Raw genomic sequence first — 16947 nt, 5'->3', positions numbered from 1 at the left:
AAGTCATAGAATCACAGAATGGTTTGGGTTGGAGGGACTGTCAAAGCTCATCCAGTGCCCCCCCTGCCATGAGCAGGGACATCTTCACCAGCTCGGGTTGCTCAGAGCCCCGTCCAGCCTGGCCTGGGATGTCTCCAGGGATGGTTCATCCACCACCTCCCTGGGTAACCTGGGCCAGGCTCTCACCACCCTCATTGCAAGAAATTTCTTTCTCACATCTAGCCTGAATTTCCCCTTTTTTAGCTCAAAACCATCAGCCCTTGGCCTATCACAACAGGCCCTGCTGAAAGTCTGTCCCCATCTTTCTCATTGCCCCCTTTTATGCACTGAAAAGCTGCTTTAACTCCTCACCTTTCTGCTGACCATCACTTAGCCCAGTGCCGTGCTGCCGAGAACCTGGGGCACACGCAGCCTCGGGCAGACCCTAATTATGGAAAATGAAAGTTTTCCACACGTAAACCTGTGTGGGGTCACCTCCTAGCTGCAGATACACTTCAGAGTGGAAACACAGCCTTGGCTCTGCCGCGGTTCCTGACCTCAGCACCAAGGCAAGAAGAGATGCCAATGAGCCCCTGAGGGTGCTCACCCCCAGCTGAAGTCCCCCCAGCACCAGGCATCCGATTCCTCAAGGGACTGCAGCCCGCAAGCAGACATGGGCAGGACGGAGCTGGCAGGGGATGAGCCCACAGCACCCATGGGGCAGTCCCTGGGAAGGATGCAACCCTCACCGAGCTGGCAGCCTGTGCCCAAACCCACAGAGGGCACGGGGCGGGCAGCCCTCCCTGCCTACACCTGGCAGGCTATAAAACAGCCCCGTAAGCTCAATCAGGAGTTTTACAACTTCACAAAGCACCATAATTAGCCTAATTACACAACGTTTCTCTGAGAGAATTAAGCAGAAATACAGTAATTGACTTGGTGCTGCTTAGAAGCACGAGGAAATCAAAGGCGCAACGCACATTAAAGAGTCAGAAACTTCTCTTTAAAAGCGAGAGGATTTCCTGTCACGGTGCAAACATCTAAAGCTTCAGCAAAGCTGCTGCACCTGGTGCAACCCGGCTCCCTGGCACCCCACTTTTCTCTACCACCAAAGCAGGGGTGAGGCAGAGCCCCAGGATAGCTGCCTCAGGCACCTCCTTTCTCATTTTACAGCAGGACAGACGGACACCGCGTGCCAGCACTCCGTTTCCTGCTTTTCATTTTATACAGCGACGCTGCTTCTTCATCGAAATAATGGTTTTGTTTCGGCGTTCGCAGAGCTGGCCTGTCCCCCTCCGACATGACCTCGCCTGTCACCGGCTCTGTCCCGACTCGCTGCTCAGGCTGCCGAAGCTTGGCTGGAGAGCGGACTCGAGCTTTGTGATTACAAATCACTTCCCCTCTGTTTGTTGCCCTGAAATGAGATCTCGGCATCACTCTGCGTTTGGTGGAACAGCTTCAAGGGCAGACGTAAGGATCTGCTCGTGTGACAGGCAGAACGGGCAGAAGCCCCCAGCGAGCTCATCTGACACTGCTCGACGGGGACTTCTGCTGTATTTCAGTCCGAGGGCAGGACTAGAGAGTCTGACACACCAGCATGCGCTTGGTTTCGCTGGAAACCTTTCCTTTCCCTGCCACAAAGCCCTACTCGATCTTTTTGCCTCCGAAGCCAACGTCTAGATTTCAGAAACCTGAACTGCGAGTGGAAATTCCCTGCAGCGCGTTGATTATTGCATCTCCTGCTGGCACTTGGGGCAAGGGGAAAAAAAAGTCACATGGCTTTCTGGACACACGTTTCGCTGAGGAGTCTTGCATCAGAGGGCAGAAGCCAGCAGCCAGGAAAATAACTCCAATTACGGTAAATAAATCCCCAAATATGTGACAATCTGCCTTTTAAACAGGAAACAGAGGGGAATAAGCAAAGGAAGACTTTGGTCTAAACATTGCTGCCACCAGCCTCAAGAGCCCAAGAGCGAGACTCTGAAGACGCATCTGGGCCAAGAGCATTTTACCTGAACTTTGCTGATATGTCTCAAGTCCGAGACAGCTTCCTTCCCTGAAAGGAAAGGCGCCGACAGTTCCCAGCAACTGTGCCAACCTCCAACACTCCCAAGGGCTCAGAGGAGAAGCTCTGGAGGGTTTCTGCCACCTCCGGACATGGATGCGTCCCTCAGGAGGCTCAGCATGAGCGAGCAGCTCAGAGCAGGAAGCCTCGCGGCTCCCAAGATGAGCAACACAGGTATCACCCCCTGCACCACTTCAACCCTGTTCTGCTCACACGGCCGAAGTCTGGGTAGCACGTGGATGCAGCGAGTTGCAGACATCACTCGATAGGGGGCTGAGTATAAAAGCCCCTTCGCAGTGACATCTCAGCAAGCAGAGAGCCCTGTGTAAGCCAGGCAGCACGGGGAGGGATGGACACCAGCCCCTGCCAGCTCTCATCTGGGTTTCCTCTCCCGATTACAACTCAAACCCAAAGCCAATAAGAGCAGCAATGCAAAGGGAGGGGGAAAAGCAAATTTAATAGCCAATTCTTCCAACCTTAAGGCTTTGGGAAGTGTTATGTCTTAGCAGCACCTCGCTAAAGACAGCACTACCTGATCTCCCAGGGAAAGGCAGCAGCGACTGCCAGGTGCATGCTGGTGACCTCGGTGCAGACACTTCAGTCCACACTTGCTGTATGACAGCCAGAGCCCTGAGAAAACCACTTATGAAACTGCTCGGCTTCATCCTCCTTGCAGAGTGGGCCGCGTTTGCATGACAAACCCGAGTCCCCCGAGCAGGTGGAGGGACCTCAGGCTCTGCTCTGACTGCAGATGCTCAGCCTCCCCCTGACGCAGCCCTGCAACGCAGCATCTTCATCAGTTTCCCAGTTATTGCGCCCAAAGCTGTCAGGGCGCACAGAGCCGCCTGCTCAAAGGTGCCAGCTGGACCCTGGTGAAGTGCATATTTACCATGGGCATCAGCAGAAAAAGATTCAGTTCTGCTCCCCAGACAGGGGAAGATCAAGTTGCTGATTCTGCTATCTACAGCCTGAGGTTTATTAAGCTTTGTTTTGTGCCTAATTTTAAAACTCTACCAAACCACAGCAGCCGTCCACAGTACTGCTTTATTTTTAAACTCACTCAAATACACTGGACTCCTCTGAATTCAACTCCCAGCACCTTTTATCTACTCCAATATGTAAGATGCGGTTAGAGCCTCATGAGCAGCCATTGAGATGTGGTTGCAGCAGAAGAGCAGCACACGCTTCTGCTGAGACTTTTTCTGGTGCTGCAGTGAGCTCTTTGAGCAAAGCTCGGACCGAGCATCGGAAACCAAACAAGAACCATGGAGATGGTCAGAGTTGAGGTTCTGCTGAGGACAGACGCCACCAGCCTCTGCAGCATCTCTGGGGATATTTTAAGGGTTCACATTTTAGCTCACAAGCCCGAGCAGCTGTGGTCAGCAAAGCGAAACACGCTCTATCCAGTGTAGGGCCGTGCATGGCGGCAGGACAGCAGCAGAGCAGGCTGCTGGTTATAAAAGCACAGGCAGATTTCAGGGGGTCCTTGGCGTTTCATGTGTCCTCTCCAGCCAGGCTGGGCTGCTGAACACACGTGCAAACGGCAAGTCCTCTACCAGCTTAGAAGCTGCAGTTGATTTGCGCTAGGCTGTGGGTCCTTTCTTGTGTCTATCACGACGATTTGGGCAAGATCAACATCTCAGAAGCTGGTGTAGGTCTTCAAGGAGCAAGCAGGACCGTGCACGTCAGCAAACCCTTGCAAAGGCTGTAGTCAGTGGACGTTCACTGTGTAAGAGCAGTTCTCTGTGCAGCACCGACCTACTCTACGCTGCTCTGAGGACACTGGTGTGGCAGCACAAAGGCGACAGACACCACAGGGAGTGGGATGTGAATCCTTTATCTACACGAGCCTTCACGGTTTTCCAGCCAACCTTATCTCGCCCAGAAAACCCAACCACGTTCCACTCAAGATGACAGAGCCGGGAGGGCTGCGAACCAAAGCCCAGCCTGACCCTGCCACCCTGTCTGTCGCCCCAACCCTCCCCACACCCCACAAGAGCTTTGAGAGTGCAGGTCTTTCTCCTCACCCACCGGTGAGCAGACACCCCACAGGCAGGTCACCCTGCCGTGCCGTAACTTCCCTCTGCTTGAAACACAAACCTCTTTCCCAACCCTCAGCTCGAGCCATGCGCTTTGCCAGAACCTCCCCGTTGCCTCCATGCCCCGACTCTGCTCAGCCCCGGGGGGATGCAACTTCATTCCCTCCATGTGCTGAGGATGCACATATGGCAGCTCCCTCCCCTCTCCGCTTCCACCTAAGCCCGACCTCCTAACAACCTCCACCCGGCACAACGCGACCGGCCCGGGGAGTGCCAGAAGGCATCCAGGTGCTGCAGCCTGATGCTTCACACCCGCAGCCAGGCAAATTTGCTGGGATTTCCGGGAAACGTCTCTAGGGTGCCCCGTGCTGCTGCACCCCCACTTTGGTGTGCGCTTGTTTGGAATGCGGGGCCGTCAGGGGGGGCGTGGGGGGGGGGGAGAGGGGAAGTTATTCTGGTGGTGGCCTATGAATAACATCCAGTGATTTATAGGAAGTATAATCCAATAATACAGTAAAATAAAACAGTGTGTCTGAGATGGGTTTGATTCCAGGAATTATAAAACAAATTATTAAAGAGAGAGAGAAAGAAAAAAAAGCCTCAGAGAGGCCAGATTGGAGTAAATTGGGCACAGATGGGCTGGGAGGGGGTTTCTCTCCCCTCACCGAGATGCCCCTGCTGCAAGCACGGCTTCAATTAGTCTTTTCAGAAACCAACATTTTATTTCCCCAAATTACAGAATTAAAAAAAAAAAAAATTAAAATTCTTGGAGTGTTTGTGGTTGGGGATAAAGGGATCCATGCTTCTCTGTTAGCTGGTTGTGCAGATGGCTACCAAACTGTTAAACGGGCCACCCCACAAAGGTCCCGCCCCAGACGGAGCCCAGGATGGCCCAAAACATTGGTTGTCACCTCTGTCCCGTGATGGAAAGCTCCAGCAACCACACATCTCTGCTATGGAGAGTGCCCATCTCTCTCTGCCTCCCTGCCCTGGGTGGGCCCTTCTCGCCCCATGGGTTTGAGGTCTACAAGAAGCTTTTTCACACCTTGAGCGCTCCTGCCAGGAGGTCAGGGGAGGCCTTGTGACTCCAGGGACAACGCGGAGAGCGGCTCCCTTGGAGGAAGATGCCGTCTGATGCCAAACAGCGGGGGAAGCACTTCATGTGGGAATTCTTTGGCTTCCTCTGTCAGCGAAAACAAGTCCCAATCCATCTCCCAGGGTCTTCCCATTGCTGCGCGGCTGCTGAGACCAGCTCCGGGGCGCCTGGTGCTGCCCCTGGGGACAAGCTTAGCTGCCTGTGTTGGGAACGGACCACGGGGCCCTGCCTGCACCAGGCACAGACCACGGGGCTCTGCCCGCACTCACCCGAGCCCTTGGGCACACGCTGCAGGGTCCGGGTAGCTGGGGGCTGCAGCACTGACCTGCGTGGGAGGAGGTTGTGAAACGCCACGTGCTGCTCTCAGTTGGTTGGGTCTAAAAGCAGTTTAAACGCCCCACTGCACCCCAAAAAAGTCAGCCCATCAGAACAGCACATGATGACCTCGCACAGACTGATTTACAAAAGAGCGGCAGCCGCAAGGAGCTGGAGACACGCAGGAGGACGCATCGAAAGTGCAATATGGGGGACGCACGCTGAGGCAAGGACACCCCAAGGGACTACAGCCAACCCATGGCAAAGCTAAGGAAAATGAGTAAAAAGCAGCAGACAGAAACCGCTGTGCACAAGTTCCCAACCTTCCGTGCTGCCTGTTGCCTCACTAAAGGCATTGGGACAGACTGAGCGAAATCTGCTACGAAAGCAGCGACTGAGATGGGGCAGGACAGGTGTCTGGTGTAAGCCTGAGGAAGAGAGAGATGCTTATTAAAGCATTTCAGTGTTCCAGTTTCCTTTTTCTCAATACCTGAATCTGTGATTAAAAGTTTGTGTTCTTGGGCATAAAACTTTGTACAAGTTCCCCACATAGAGTCTGTTTGCCGGCAACACCACCCCACAACTGCACACACCACTGAACACCAGCACCAGGGATTCATTAGACACCAGGCATGGGGCAAGCAAGCAAGTTTACAAGTTTCTCAGGCGTATCTGGGGCTCCAGAGACCTGGAAATACACAGCAGGAGAGGCAGGGAGCAGCTCTCCCTGCAGAGAACTGCCCCGGACAGCAGGGCAGAGGCTCATAGACAGACCTCCCCTGCCGGCCCTAAACCCCCAGATCTCCTCCTGCTACTGCAGCTGAAGGTCAGACGGGCCCAGGCGATGGGAAGGACACAGACACGCTCTGATCCCAGATTTGCAGAAGGATTTCAGTAGGAGGAGATCTCTGGAGGTTGTTCGGCCCAACCGTAAAGTTAGATTCAGCCTTACAGAGCTGAAGCAGCCAAGCTCTGACTACGGCGAGCTTTCAGCGCCCCAGCAAAGCTTCCTGGCAACTGGGATGCCGGCAGGGTGGGACCGCTGCTCCCTGCGCCCTCCCACGCACCCGCAGGGGCGGATGGGTCCCCTCGCACCCGCTCCCGCCGCTGCCCGTGCTACCGCAGCCCCGGGAGGTGACTCATGTGCTGGGAAATGCAAACCCGCACCTTCCCGACAGCCGCTCCTGCCCTACGCTCCAGCCAGTCCCTCTGCCCACAGCATCCCACATGCTGGGGAAGGAGCCAACACCCTCGCTGCGTGCTGGGCACTTGGTAATAACTCAGCAAATATTCTTGCTTGTCTTTTAAACACCAGGCCCTTTGCATCTTTTTTTTTTCCCCCTTCTGCACCCAGCTCAAGTGTCAGCACTGAGCCTGCCCTGGGCTGTGCCAGCACTCCACACACAAGTACTTGGAGACCACCAGAGCATTCGCTTTGCCAGCGATATTTTAGAGTCACCAGAGCAAGGAGTCCTCAGGGAAATCCCTGCAAGGCGCAGAGGCATCAGATGGCAGCCGCGGTGCCATCCGACCTGCAGGCATTTCACAACCACCATCACCTGCTCTGCGCACAACCTGCTGTCCCCAGCAGCGACCCGTTTGCTTTCTCCAGAGATCCAGCTGGCAGATGCCCGCATGTGAGGCAGAAAACTCCGACAATACTTATTTTTCATGTGAGATAAAAAGCACTTCCCTTTTTGTCACTCGCACACATCCATAACTTGGGAGATGGGAGAGCAGAACCCAGTGGTCCAAAGCTGAGATCGCTTCCAGCTCTGCCACAGGGGCTCGCCGTACGGCCCAGACTAATCTCTTCCTCTCTTTACCACCAGCTCCCGTCTGCGGCACAGACACCGCTATTAATATACCTACCGGGGGGCGGCACAGAGGCATTTGCTTATAATCGTAAAGTACTTTGCAGCTCAAAGATAAACACGCCGTTGCTGGTTGGTATCAAGCAGGCAGGAGGGCCAGGCGGCCTCGCCAGCAGGACTGACGGCTCCCCAGGGCTTCCCCAGGGAGGGGAAGGTGCCGGCAAGACTGGCTGGGCAGCGGACACGGCGCACGGGAGCCACTTCCCAGCCCTCCGGCCGACGCCGGTTCGCTCCATCAGCTGACCTTGGCCACTAACCACCAGTCTGACAAGTGGCCAACTGGCTCACGAGGGAGAAATCTTCCAGCAGCAGCTCTCTGGGGCTCAACCTGACCAGCCGCGTGGTAGCTTTGACTGAAATCCATCAGCTGGAGGCCTTCATCTTTGGCATGTAAATCCCAAGCTATCAGCATGTGAAACACTGCTCCCTCCCACCAGTGAGCGCATCCCCATCCCTGCTCCCATCACGTGGCTGAGGCAGAGCTGGGTGCCTGCTGCGTGTTGGGGGGCACCACAGGGAGAAACACATGCCCTGGAAACACAATTAGGAGAGATTCTGGTTTGGTAGCATCTCTGCTGATCAATACATTAAACCCAACAACAGCTGAGACCTCACACAGCATCCTGGGTGGATGGAGGAGACTTACCGACTCAACTTCTAGGGAATGCGATGCTGCTCACCCCGCAGACACCTCAGTTAACTCCATCGAGGCCCAGCCAAGATTCCTTTGCTGTCCATACACACACCTACACCCCCAGGCATCCAACCACTGCTCCGCTTTGCCATCCATCTCCAGCTGGTGAGTCCCCCACCCTTCTCCATGACCACCTCAGCTGTACAAAGAGCGACCTGATCCCCAGCGCGGTTCCCCTAACGCAGCACGTTGGTACCTTTGGGCTGGGAGTTGTACACCGCAAACATGTTGATGGCCACAAGCTGGAGCATGCGGGTGCTTCCGATGGGAGGGGGGCTGTGCTGCAGCAGGACCTGGAACTCCCTCAGGACCTCCTCGGCCACCGCAGGGAAAGTCTCCATCCTGCAGACAGAGAAAGAGGCTGTAGAGCGCAGGCTGAGCCCCAGGGCACAGCTCACCCAGTGTCATGTCTCCCGGGGAAGGGGGGACACCCTGGGGTGATGTCTCCCCTCCAGGAGCCGTGGGGAACGAAGGTGCAGGCTGAGATGCAGGCAGCTGAAGCCTTCCTGAGAGAGGGATTGCTCTGTGACCAACAGGCAGCATTCCTTTGGCAGGAAAACACGGCCTTTATGAGTCATTTCTGACCAACCATTTTTTTCTACTGACTTCTACCAATCCGGGAGGGGTGCCAAGAGGCCAACAGCTCACTTGGACCAGGAGCAGCCCGCGGGACTTGCGAGCAACCCAGGCTGCAGCAAATGGCACACATTGGTGCCACACTGCGGATGTGGCAATTCCAGTGCACTGAACGTTGGCCAGAGCTCTTCTTCCAGAAGAACGGTGCCTGTCCCTGAGTTATTACTGCAGGATCGCATCCCATGGCACTGAGCCTCGTCCCCTGCAGGCTACACACTCCCTGACAGTGTGACTGAGCCCCTAAACTTCATCACTTAAAGCCCCACAGGACAGGGAGTCGCAGACTAATGACTGGCTTCATCTAGCTGCTGGAAATGACAAAGCTGGAGCTGGTCCCTCAGCACACGGAGCTGCTGTCGCTCGTCAGGACGCAGCAGCCGGGGATGGGGTGTGCTTTCAGCACCGCTCACAAGCGCCCACGGAAATCTGACACATTTATCCTACTCTTTATCTGGCATCACTAAGGGAATTAGCTGAGGTTACTTATCAGAGCTGTTGGATCCTCAGCAACCTCCCAGCTGAAGTGGGGTCAAAAACTGATTGTGAAGAAGAGCACAGTCAATTCACAGAAATGACTGAGATACGGCTGCCTATAACAGCCCTCCCAAAGAGAGTCCTCACCTCATATCGTAAAAAGACAACTTTATAACCAAGAAGCTGCCAAAAACCTTGGAAACTATTGGGGGGTGAAAAGGTCCTCCTGTCCCATTGCCTCCTCTGCTGAGCTTGCTGTGTTCTTGCTCCTACACTAGAAAAAGCCACAGCTAAACCCAGTAAGAACGAATATCCATTTCACAGCAAGTTCCCACTCCAGTTACCAGCGACATTAAACTGGTGTGCCCACATGGGAGCGAGGGAGACAAAATCCACAGAGGGTGAGGCATCTGGAGCTGGGGCAAGCGACTTCAGGGGCCTCCATCGCAATTTCCTCTATCTTCCCCTGAGAGACTCAGATCTTGTGATATCAGCACACTACAGGCTGGATTAGCAAAGCCACTTCTGGTAACCCACATGGGCAATTCTGCTGGGCTTCCCCAACAGACTTTCAGGAGAGTAATCAGCTCTATTTTTAAAGACAGAAATGGTTTTCTTCTCAACCATATTTCACGGATTCCTTTCAACAACCAGCTCTGCCTGGCACAGGGAAACCCTCTCCCCGGGCACTGTTTGCTGGAGCAGTTTAAAGTGTCCATTGCCTTCCCACAAACACGGGCTGTAACAAAAAGGCCCCTCACAATTTATAGCTGCGCACAACGAAGCAGCTCCACCGGTACAAAAGCGCTGCTCCCCCTCGAAGAGGCAACTTCCTTGGATTTGGGGCACAGCCAGAGAATCAGAGCAAACTGATTGCTTCTAAATACTTCCTAATTTTGAGAAATCTCAGACCACATCCAGCAACATCCTCCCAGGGCAGACAGCACACTGGGGATGGAGGAGCCCTTTGCAGGATGGGTTGTTAGTGAGGAGATGAAGATTATTGCCATGGAAAAACAACAAGAAGGAGCGAGGGCTTCCTCAGCCGCGCCAGCTGTGCTTTGATATCGCAGCACATCTGGAACGGCATGCAGTAACCCCACTGAGCTCAGAACCAGCAGGTCAGGAGCAGAGCGGAAGCTTTTAATAAATTGCTTACCTGTGGTTTTAGGAGCAAAAGAGTCCAATTAAGGCAACATCACCTTTTCTGTACCTTTTACAGATAAATCACCGAAGATCTTGCCCAAAGAGGACTCAACTATTCCTCACCTTTTACCTATTTTAAGCGCGGAAGATGTTTAGCAGGGCTGGATGATCTTCTCTTCCCGTGTCATGGTATTACTTTCTAGTTCCTTTCTAAGTACTTCAGGGGATATTCTACCATTAAACATACTTGGGTTTTCTAAATGACTGTCCTGGGAAGCAACCGCCACATCCTCATTTCACAAAAGTCTCAGGAGCCAAATGTGCAAGCAATCCCTGCAGCATCCCCATTAATCCCCTGCTGGCACATGTTCAACCGGCGCTCGGCCGCGAACACGGCCCCACAGAGCCCAGGACCAGCAGCTCCCCGGACGCTCTGCCCTCCGGTACAGACGCACTGCAGTTACCAAACCTTTTTCGTGGGCTCTTGAAGCTTTTCTCCTCTTTGCCTGTGGGCAGGAGGAGATCCAGCTCTGCCTCCTCACTGCAGGCAGGTAACCAGTGCCTTGTGACTCAGCAAGAGATCAGCAGCACCGGCAGCGAGCGGATTACTCTCTCCCTGGCCCTCAGACAATCGGATCGCCAATAAATTGGCCAGCGCAGCTCCTGCTTCTTGTTGCTTGATGAAGGGTCCAATGTCACGCACGTGTAACCGCAGAGAGCGTGTTGGATGGAGCAAGCGCTGAGGTTTTGGGATGTGCGGCAGGGTCAGTGCTGTGTCCTGCACTGCTGTGCTTCCCCGCTCCAGGGGGGAAAGGGGACAGGTAGAGGCAAGGAACTGTACCTTTGAGTTAAAAAAAACAACAGGAGGGACAAGATGCCGCTTTGCACCGTACTATCTTTAACTAAGTGGCCTGGAAAAGGTCTCTCAACCTGTAACTTGCAGCCACTAGTTCCACAAGAAACTGAAAGAGCCAACAGAGCTCATGAGATTACATCTGCTGAGGAGGCACTGGCCATCTCAAGCAGACACCACCACTACAGAGACCACCTGAACCCACACAAGGTCTCTATGACACCTGCCCCATCACGGGACAGCAAGGGCCCGTCTGGACCCACAGTGGGGACAGATCCATTGGCAGTGAGGCCAGGCTCTGCTCTCTGGGTCAGATGGATGTCCTCCAGGCCGGGATTTCAACCCAGGTCTAAATTGAGCTTGCTCTGCTTCAGGGGTAGCTGTTCAATTCCTTGAAACTAGTTTCTGACAGACATTGCCAAGGGCACCTTGTATAAACCTGTTCTCACATCCAGGCCAGCTCTCAGCTATGAGGCTTTCATGGAAACGGCAGCGAGGAGGTGAAGGGCAAGGCTTGTCTCGACATGCTCTGGATGGCAGCTTTCAGCCACCGCATGGTTCTGTCCTGATGGCTTCATGCTCCTCGCAGATGGCAGCGACCCAGAGCCCCCAGAGCCACCTCTCTGCTGGCTAAGAGTGGGGAGAATGGGAGAAGGGGGTAAAACCAGAAATTAAGAGGGACAGAGCATGGTTAGGAGATGGGAGAGAGAGAAAACAGCTCGTAGTCCCTCCCGTGTACGTAACACCTGGTTGGGCTCAGCCTCTGCCAGAGCGTCCCGGTGCATGGGCAGGACTGGGCCTTGAGGTGGGGGAAGAAAAAAGCCCAAACAATAACCAGTGCGGATGGGAGGGCGGGTAAGGAGAATAAGAACCAGGAGGCTAGGCCTGCAAGAATTCACACCCTGTGCCCTCAGCTCCAAACACAGCTTAGTTGCTAACAATATTAAATTCCAAAAAGACTTGTAATGTAGGAAAATAAAATAAACATCCTGCACACTTACCCAATCCTGGTAAACAGCTTCCCATGGGCATGGAGAAAACTGAGGATGAACCTTTTGTTCAGCTGCATGGGAAAAAAAACAAAAAAAAGAAGAGAGAGAGGAGAAAACAATTAAACTCTCTCCGATTTCCTGTGAATTAAGAATGTCCCCAGTGACAGAAGAACCTGGCCGGGATGCTGGGGGTGGCACTGGAGATGGGAACCAAATGGACATGCCCAAACTCTTACAAACTCCCCGCACGGAGCCACCGGCAAGTGCCAAACAGCTGGAGCAGCGGTGGAGGCACAGCGCCCTCTGGCGGCCCCGGGACACCGGCCCCAACGGCTCGGGATCCTCCGCCCCGGGAGGCCGCAGCACAGCCCGGCCTAAGGGCTCAAGTGAAACGAGTCCCCAAAGGGCGAAACCCACAATTAACCTAAGGAAGCCGGGGCCCGCGGTGTGGGGGGAGCGGGGTGTCCGCACCAGAGGTTTGGCGGAGAAACGGCGACGCAGTGAGTTCACGGCACAGCCAGGAGCAGCTTTCGGGAGCAAAGGGGCACTGGGGTGACGCTGCATCCCTTCGTTTAAACCCAGGAGACCCTGAAAGTCTGCAGCAGCGATGCTGCCATTGAGTTACCTGAGCATCACAGAGCTCAGGAGATGCAGGGGGAGGTGGCATGATGACAGCGTGACGGCACGATGCTGGCATGATGGCACAATGATGGCATGATGGCACCATGACAGCATGATGGCAGCTTCCCGCCCTGCTTAGAATCACAGAATCATAGAATAATTTGGTTGGAAAGGACCTTCCAAGCTCATCCAGTCCAACCCTGGCCATGAGCAGGGACATCTTCACCCAGCTCAGGTTGCTCAGAGCCCTGTCCAGACTGGCCTGGGATGTCCCCAGGGATGGCATTAGGTCCAGCAACACCAAAACCTGACTTGAATAATTACTTGCTGCTGCTTTAAGCCAGCTCTGCCAGCTCAGGCTTTCCCAGTCCTTATCTACAAGGCTTTGAAGAAGGCTGTGGGTGGTTAAGTTGTCACTTTGCCTGGCCCTGGAGGTGGCTGTGTCACAGCAGGAGTGGACCGGCCTCGCTCTTACCTTCTCCGCAGCGAGCAGCCTTCCCTCCCGCGCCTGCAGAGCCTCAGCGTGGTGAGAAAAGCCAGGCCCTGAGCACCGCGCAGGGAGACACTGACCAGAAGCGACCCAGCCTGAGCACCGCTGCTTTGCTCCCATCCACGCGTGGTTTTTATAGCTTGGATCCCTCTATAAAGGTCAGCGATGCCACCTCCATTTACGGGGGAAACAGAGGTACGGAGGGAGGACGAGGCCAGCAGCTGGGCTGTGACAATGCCCCGACAGACACATGCAGAATAGGCACCGGTCAGTGCCTCCAGGCAGCACGGAGCTCCCCGCCAGGCCTGGCCGCAAGGTATGGTTATCACAGGCAGTCCTAACTCTGTGTCACCTTCCACCCTCATCTGCTGAACCCCTCGGCTCACACCATGACTTACGCCAGCTGCTCGGCGAGGTGTAATTAACCCGGGCTGCATTCCCGGAGGACCCATGCAGGAGAATGATGCCCTGCTGCAGAGTCGCTCCTGGGCCATGTGCGAGTTTAAACATAAAACCTGTCTCATAAAACAAGCCAGACCAATTAAACTGGCCCCCGCAGCAAGGGGTTCTTGCTTACTCACTATTTTACTGCTGCCCTAAAGAGCCCTTTCCACTGGAACTCAACTTTATTTGCCACCATTTTATTAACTCTGCAGATGAAACCCAGAAGAGACTGGGGAATACTGGGACAGCACAGCAAAGCCCTTATTCACCCTGTCAGCAAAGCCTGATAGAGCCACTTCTCCACCACCCTCCTTAGGACACCAAAGCAGCTCAGAGCTCAAAACGGTTAACATATACTCTTTTTTCACGAGGTAGAAAGCTGGTTTGTGACCAGCTCTGTGGCTCCAGCCGTGATCACATACCCTGACAGAGACACAGCCTAACAAGTCCGAGCCTTGCTGGGTTGGCGGAGCTGGAGAAGGGGTCCATGCTCCGGGCTCTCTGATGGGGGATACAGTAAAAGACATCATGGCCTGACCCGTCTCTACTGGAAAGCCTGTTGCCATGCTGATCGGCAGAGCTGCACGTGGGGGAAAAGAAGAAATCGGGGCAGAAGTTTTTCTCCAAGGCCCACGTTCACCTGCAGCCCCGGGTGCCCTCACCCTGCAATCCCCGCGCTGCTTTACCGGCAGCAGGGGAGAACCAAAACTCCCCACCTCGAATGGGAAGTGACGCCCGCGCTCGGCTCCGGGAGGGCTCGCCAGGATCTTGGCTTCACCCCCATCTTTTGAGAGCAAGTTTCACGCTCAGCCTTTTCACTCACAATCCCAAGGAGCAACCAGTCACACTCCACAGGAACCAGTGCCGAACTGGGACAGAGATATGCACATATATATATATGTATTTTTTTAAAGGGAGCAGGATACCTGCCTCTAGGAAAGAAGCATGTTTCATACCTCTTGCCAACTTAAGCATGAACCCAGCAAGCCCAGGCAGAGACCTGTGTGCCCCAGCACTGTGGCATCTCAAGCAGGCACCTCTCGTGCTCCTTTCATCACTTTTTCTCTCACAGCCTCAAGGTTTTGATGAGCTCATCACTTAACTTTGGACCTTTCATCTCCGAGTTCACGCTAAGGCCACGGGCTGCTTTGACTGGGCTTCTCTCTGAATGACTCCTTCTCTAGTGACTCACCTGTCCCTCAGTCTCCGGGAGCCCTCCCTGCTTCTCCTGTCAAACGCTGCTTCTCACGCCAAAAGGGAAACAGTGACTTCCACCGAGCTGCCCAGATTCAGGGCAGAGAGAGAAGTCCCCTAATCTGCTGTTCTGCATTCGCACGGCGGAGAGGAACGCTTCCCCACAGCCCTGTCGGTGTGCTCACCATCCTCATGGTCCCAGCACAAGTCCTGCGACAACTCCCTGCCTTTATCTCACTCCCTGCACAGTCCAAGTTTCCCAAAACTGGTCCTTGTGCCCATGTCAGGGCTCGCAGCGCTGCCCTTTGCAGACAGGTTGCTCCTTGGGATGGGGAAGCAAATCTGGCTGTTCCCAGCCGGTCACCTGGGAAGAGCCCACCAAGCAAGGCTTATACAACAACGAAACTATGTCAAAAAATGGATTTTTTGGCCCTTCCAGTTGAAAAGTGGGCATCACAGATATGGAAGTTATGAGCATATAGTGAAGGCATTAGTTATAAAAACAAACCAGCTGTCAAGAAGAAGAAGGGGTCCCTGCACACAGTAGTGCCTGAAGCTGAAAACAGCTGTTTGGGCTGTCATGAGTCAGCATGTGCAGACAGACTAAATCCACCTGGGAAGAGGCAACCTCACCAGAGGAAGCAGCCCACTGCTGCTCAGGGAGCATTCACACACCGCGCTGCCAACCAAACTGGATTTGTTACCATGGAAGAAATCAACAGTGACTAACAAACCTCTCACGGAGCAGCTGAGCGCAGAGATAGCAAACAGCCCTGGAACAGCCAGCTCAAATCACCGCGAGGCCACGCGGAGTACGGCCTGACAGCACGCAGAACAGAGGCGGCCAGACAGCTTCAGGAAAGGTTTGTCATGTCTTGAGCCAGAAAAGACGAAAGCAAGACCCAGCCTCAAGAGACTGACCAAAAAGGGTTGAAAATGCACCTCCCACCCCAGCACAGGAACACTGGAAATGTCACCAGGGTGCAGAGGACAAGCAATACCACAACCCACGACGGGACACGGAGCTGCCATGTTCAAACCCAGCACAGATCCATTTGGCTCATGGCGAGGAGCTCACAAAGCTTTGGCACCTGAGCATCAGTCCCAGCTGTGAAGGAGGCACCAAATAAGGGAAGGATTCTGGAGCGGCCACTCCTGGGGAAAAAGTGTTTCAAGTTAAAAATTGTTACTTCAGGTTTGGAAGTAAATTTCAGGATCTGGTCTTTATCAAGGGAGGCAAACTTTCTTCAACATCAGCAAAGCATCTGTGGAGCAGAAAGTGGTGTCAGAGTCAAAATAGGCTGCAAAAGACAAGTCCATTAATCAAGAGACCAGATGCAAAACCGCCTGTAACAAATGCACTGTTTCCACCGGTGTGGAAGGGACTGGAGCACAGCAGGACGTTCTCCCGGGTCCGGGGGTCTCCTCAGTGACAAGGGGTTGGGACACAGACCACAGAGCCACACAGCTCTGCTCCAAAACACGTACCACGCTCACCCCAAGTATTAAATAACATCCCAGCACCAAACCATGCCACGTTCTCACTTGCAGCTCAAGGGCTAGAAGAACCATGTTAATAATTAAGATTATTCCTGTTTTTCACCTGCCCTGGAGCCAGCCTTACAAACCTTTATCCCACACTGTCCCAAAGCTGCAAGGCTCAGCTCTGGCGGGTGTTTGCGGCAGCAGTATCTCACTGAAATAACACCGAGCACTGATACAGCTTCCTGAAAAGCCCAGGATGCTGCAGTGGGCTCGACTGGCAAGATACCAGCAGGAGGTTGGCTTTTCGTTGCTGTTGCAATTGCACCTGTAACAGTAAAGTGCTGGTGGGAAGTGTTTGGTGCAAATAGCTACCTACACAAAGGAGAAGAGACAAAAGGGCTATTAAGATTGTCTGGCATTTTTGCAGTATTTACAAAGTACCTGCAGAGCTGTGGGCAAATTCCAGTTGGGCTAATTACTGTAATCATTCCTCTTCATATACCACCTGCAACCACAAATGGATACTGAGCTCTCCTTGGCTCCTTCTTGC

General features: G+C 54.0%; 1 protein-coding gene across 3 annotated transcripts in view; it reads right to left on the bottom strand.

Moving 5' to 3' along the window:
* The window catches only part of SMG6 (SMG6 nonsense mediated mRNA decay factor), a 108135-nt gene that overhangs the window by 72595 nt on the left and 18593 nt on the right, over nucleotides 1-16947 (bottom strand). For all 3 annotated transcript variants that reach the window (XM_065036954.1, XM_065036952.1, XM_065036953.1), the window contains exons 9-10: nucleotides 12173-12234; nucleotides 8259-8404 (exon numbers count right to left, since the gene is read on the bottom strand). In XM_065036954.1, coding sequence (XP_064893026.1) covers nucleotides 8259-8404; nucleotides 12173-12234 — 208 coding nt within the window. The remainder of the gene's footprint in view (nucleotides 1-8258; nucleotides 8405-12172; nucleotides 12235-16947) is intronic.

This window comes from Columba livia, chromosome 20 (assembly GCF_036013475.1).
Source record: "Columba livia isolate bColLiv1 breed racing homer chromosome 20, bColLiv1.pat.W.v2, whole genome shotgun sequence".
Taxonomy (NCBI): Eukaryota; Metazoa; Chordata; class Aves; order Columbiformes; family Columbidae; genus Columba; species Columba livia.
Note: the sequence above shows the minus strand (reverse complement) of the source record. Positions and strands in the feature narration are given on the sequence as shown.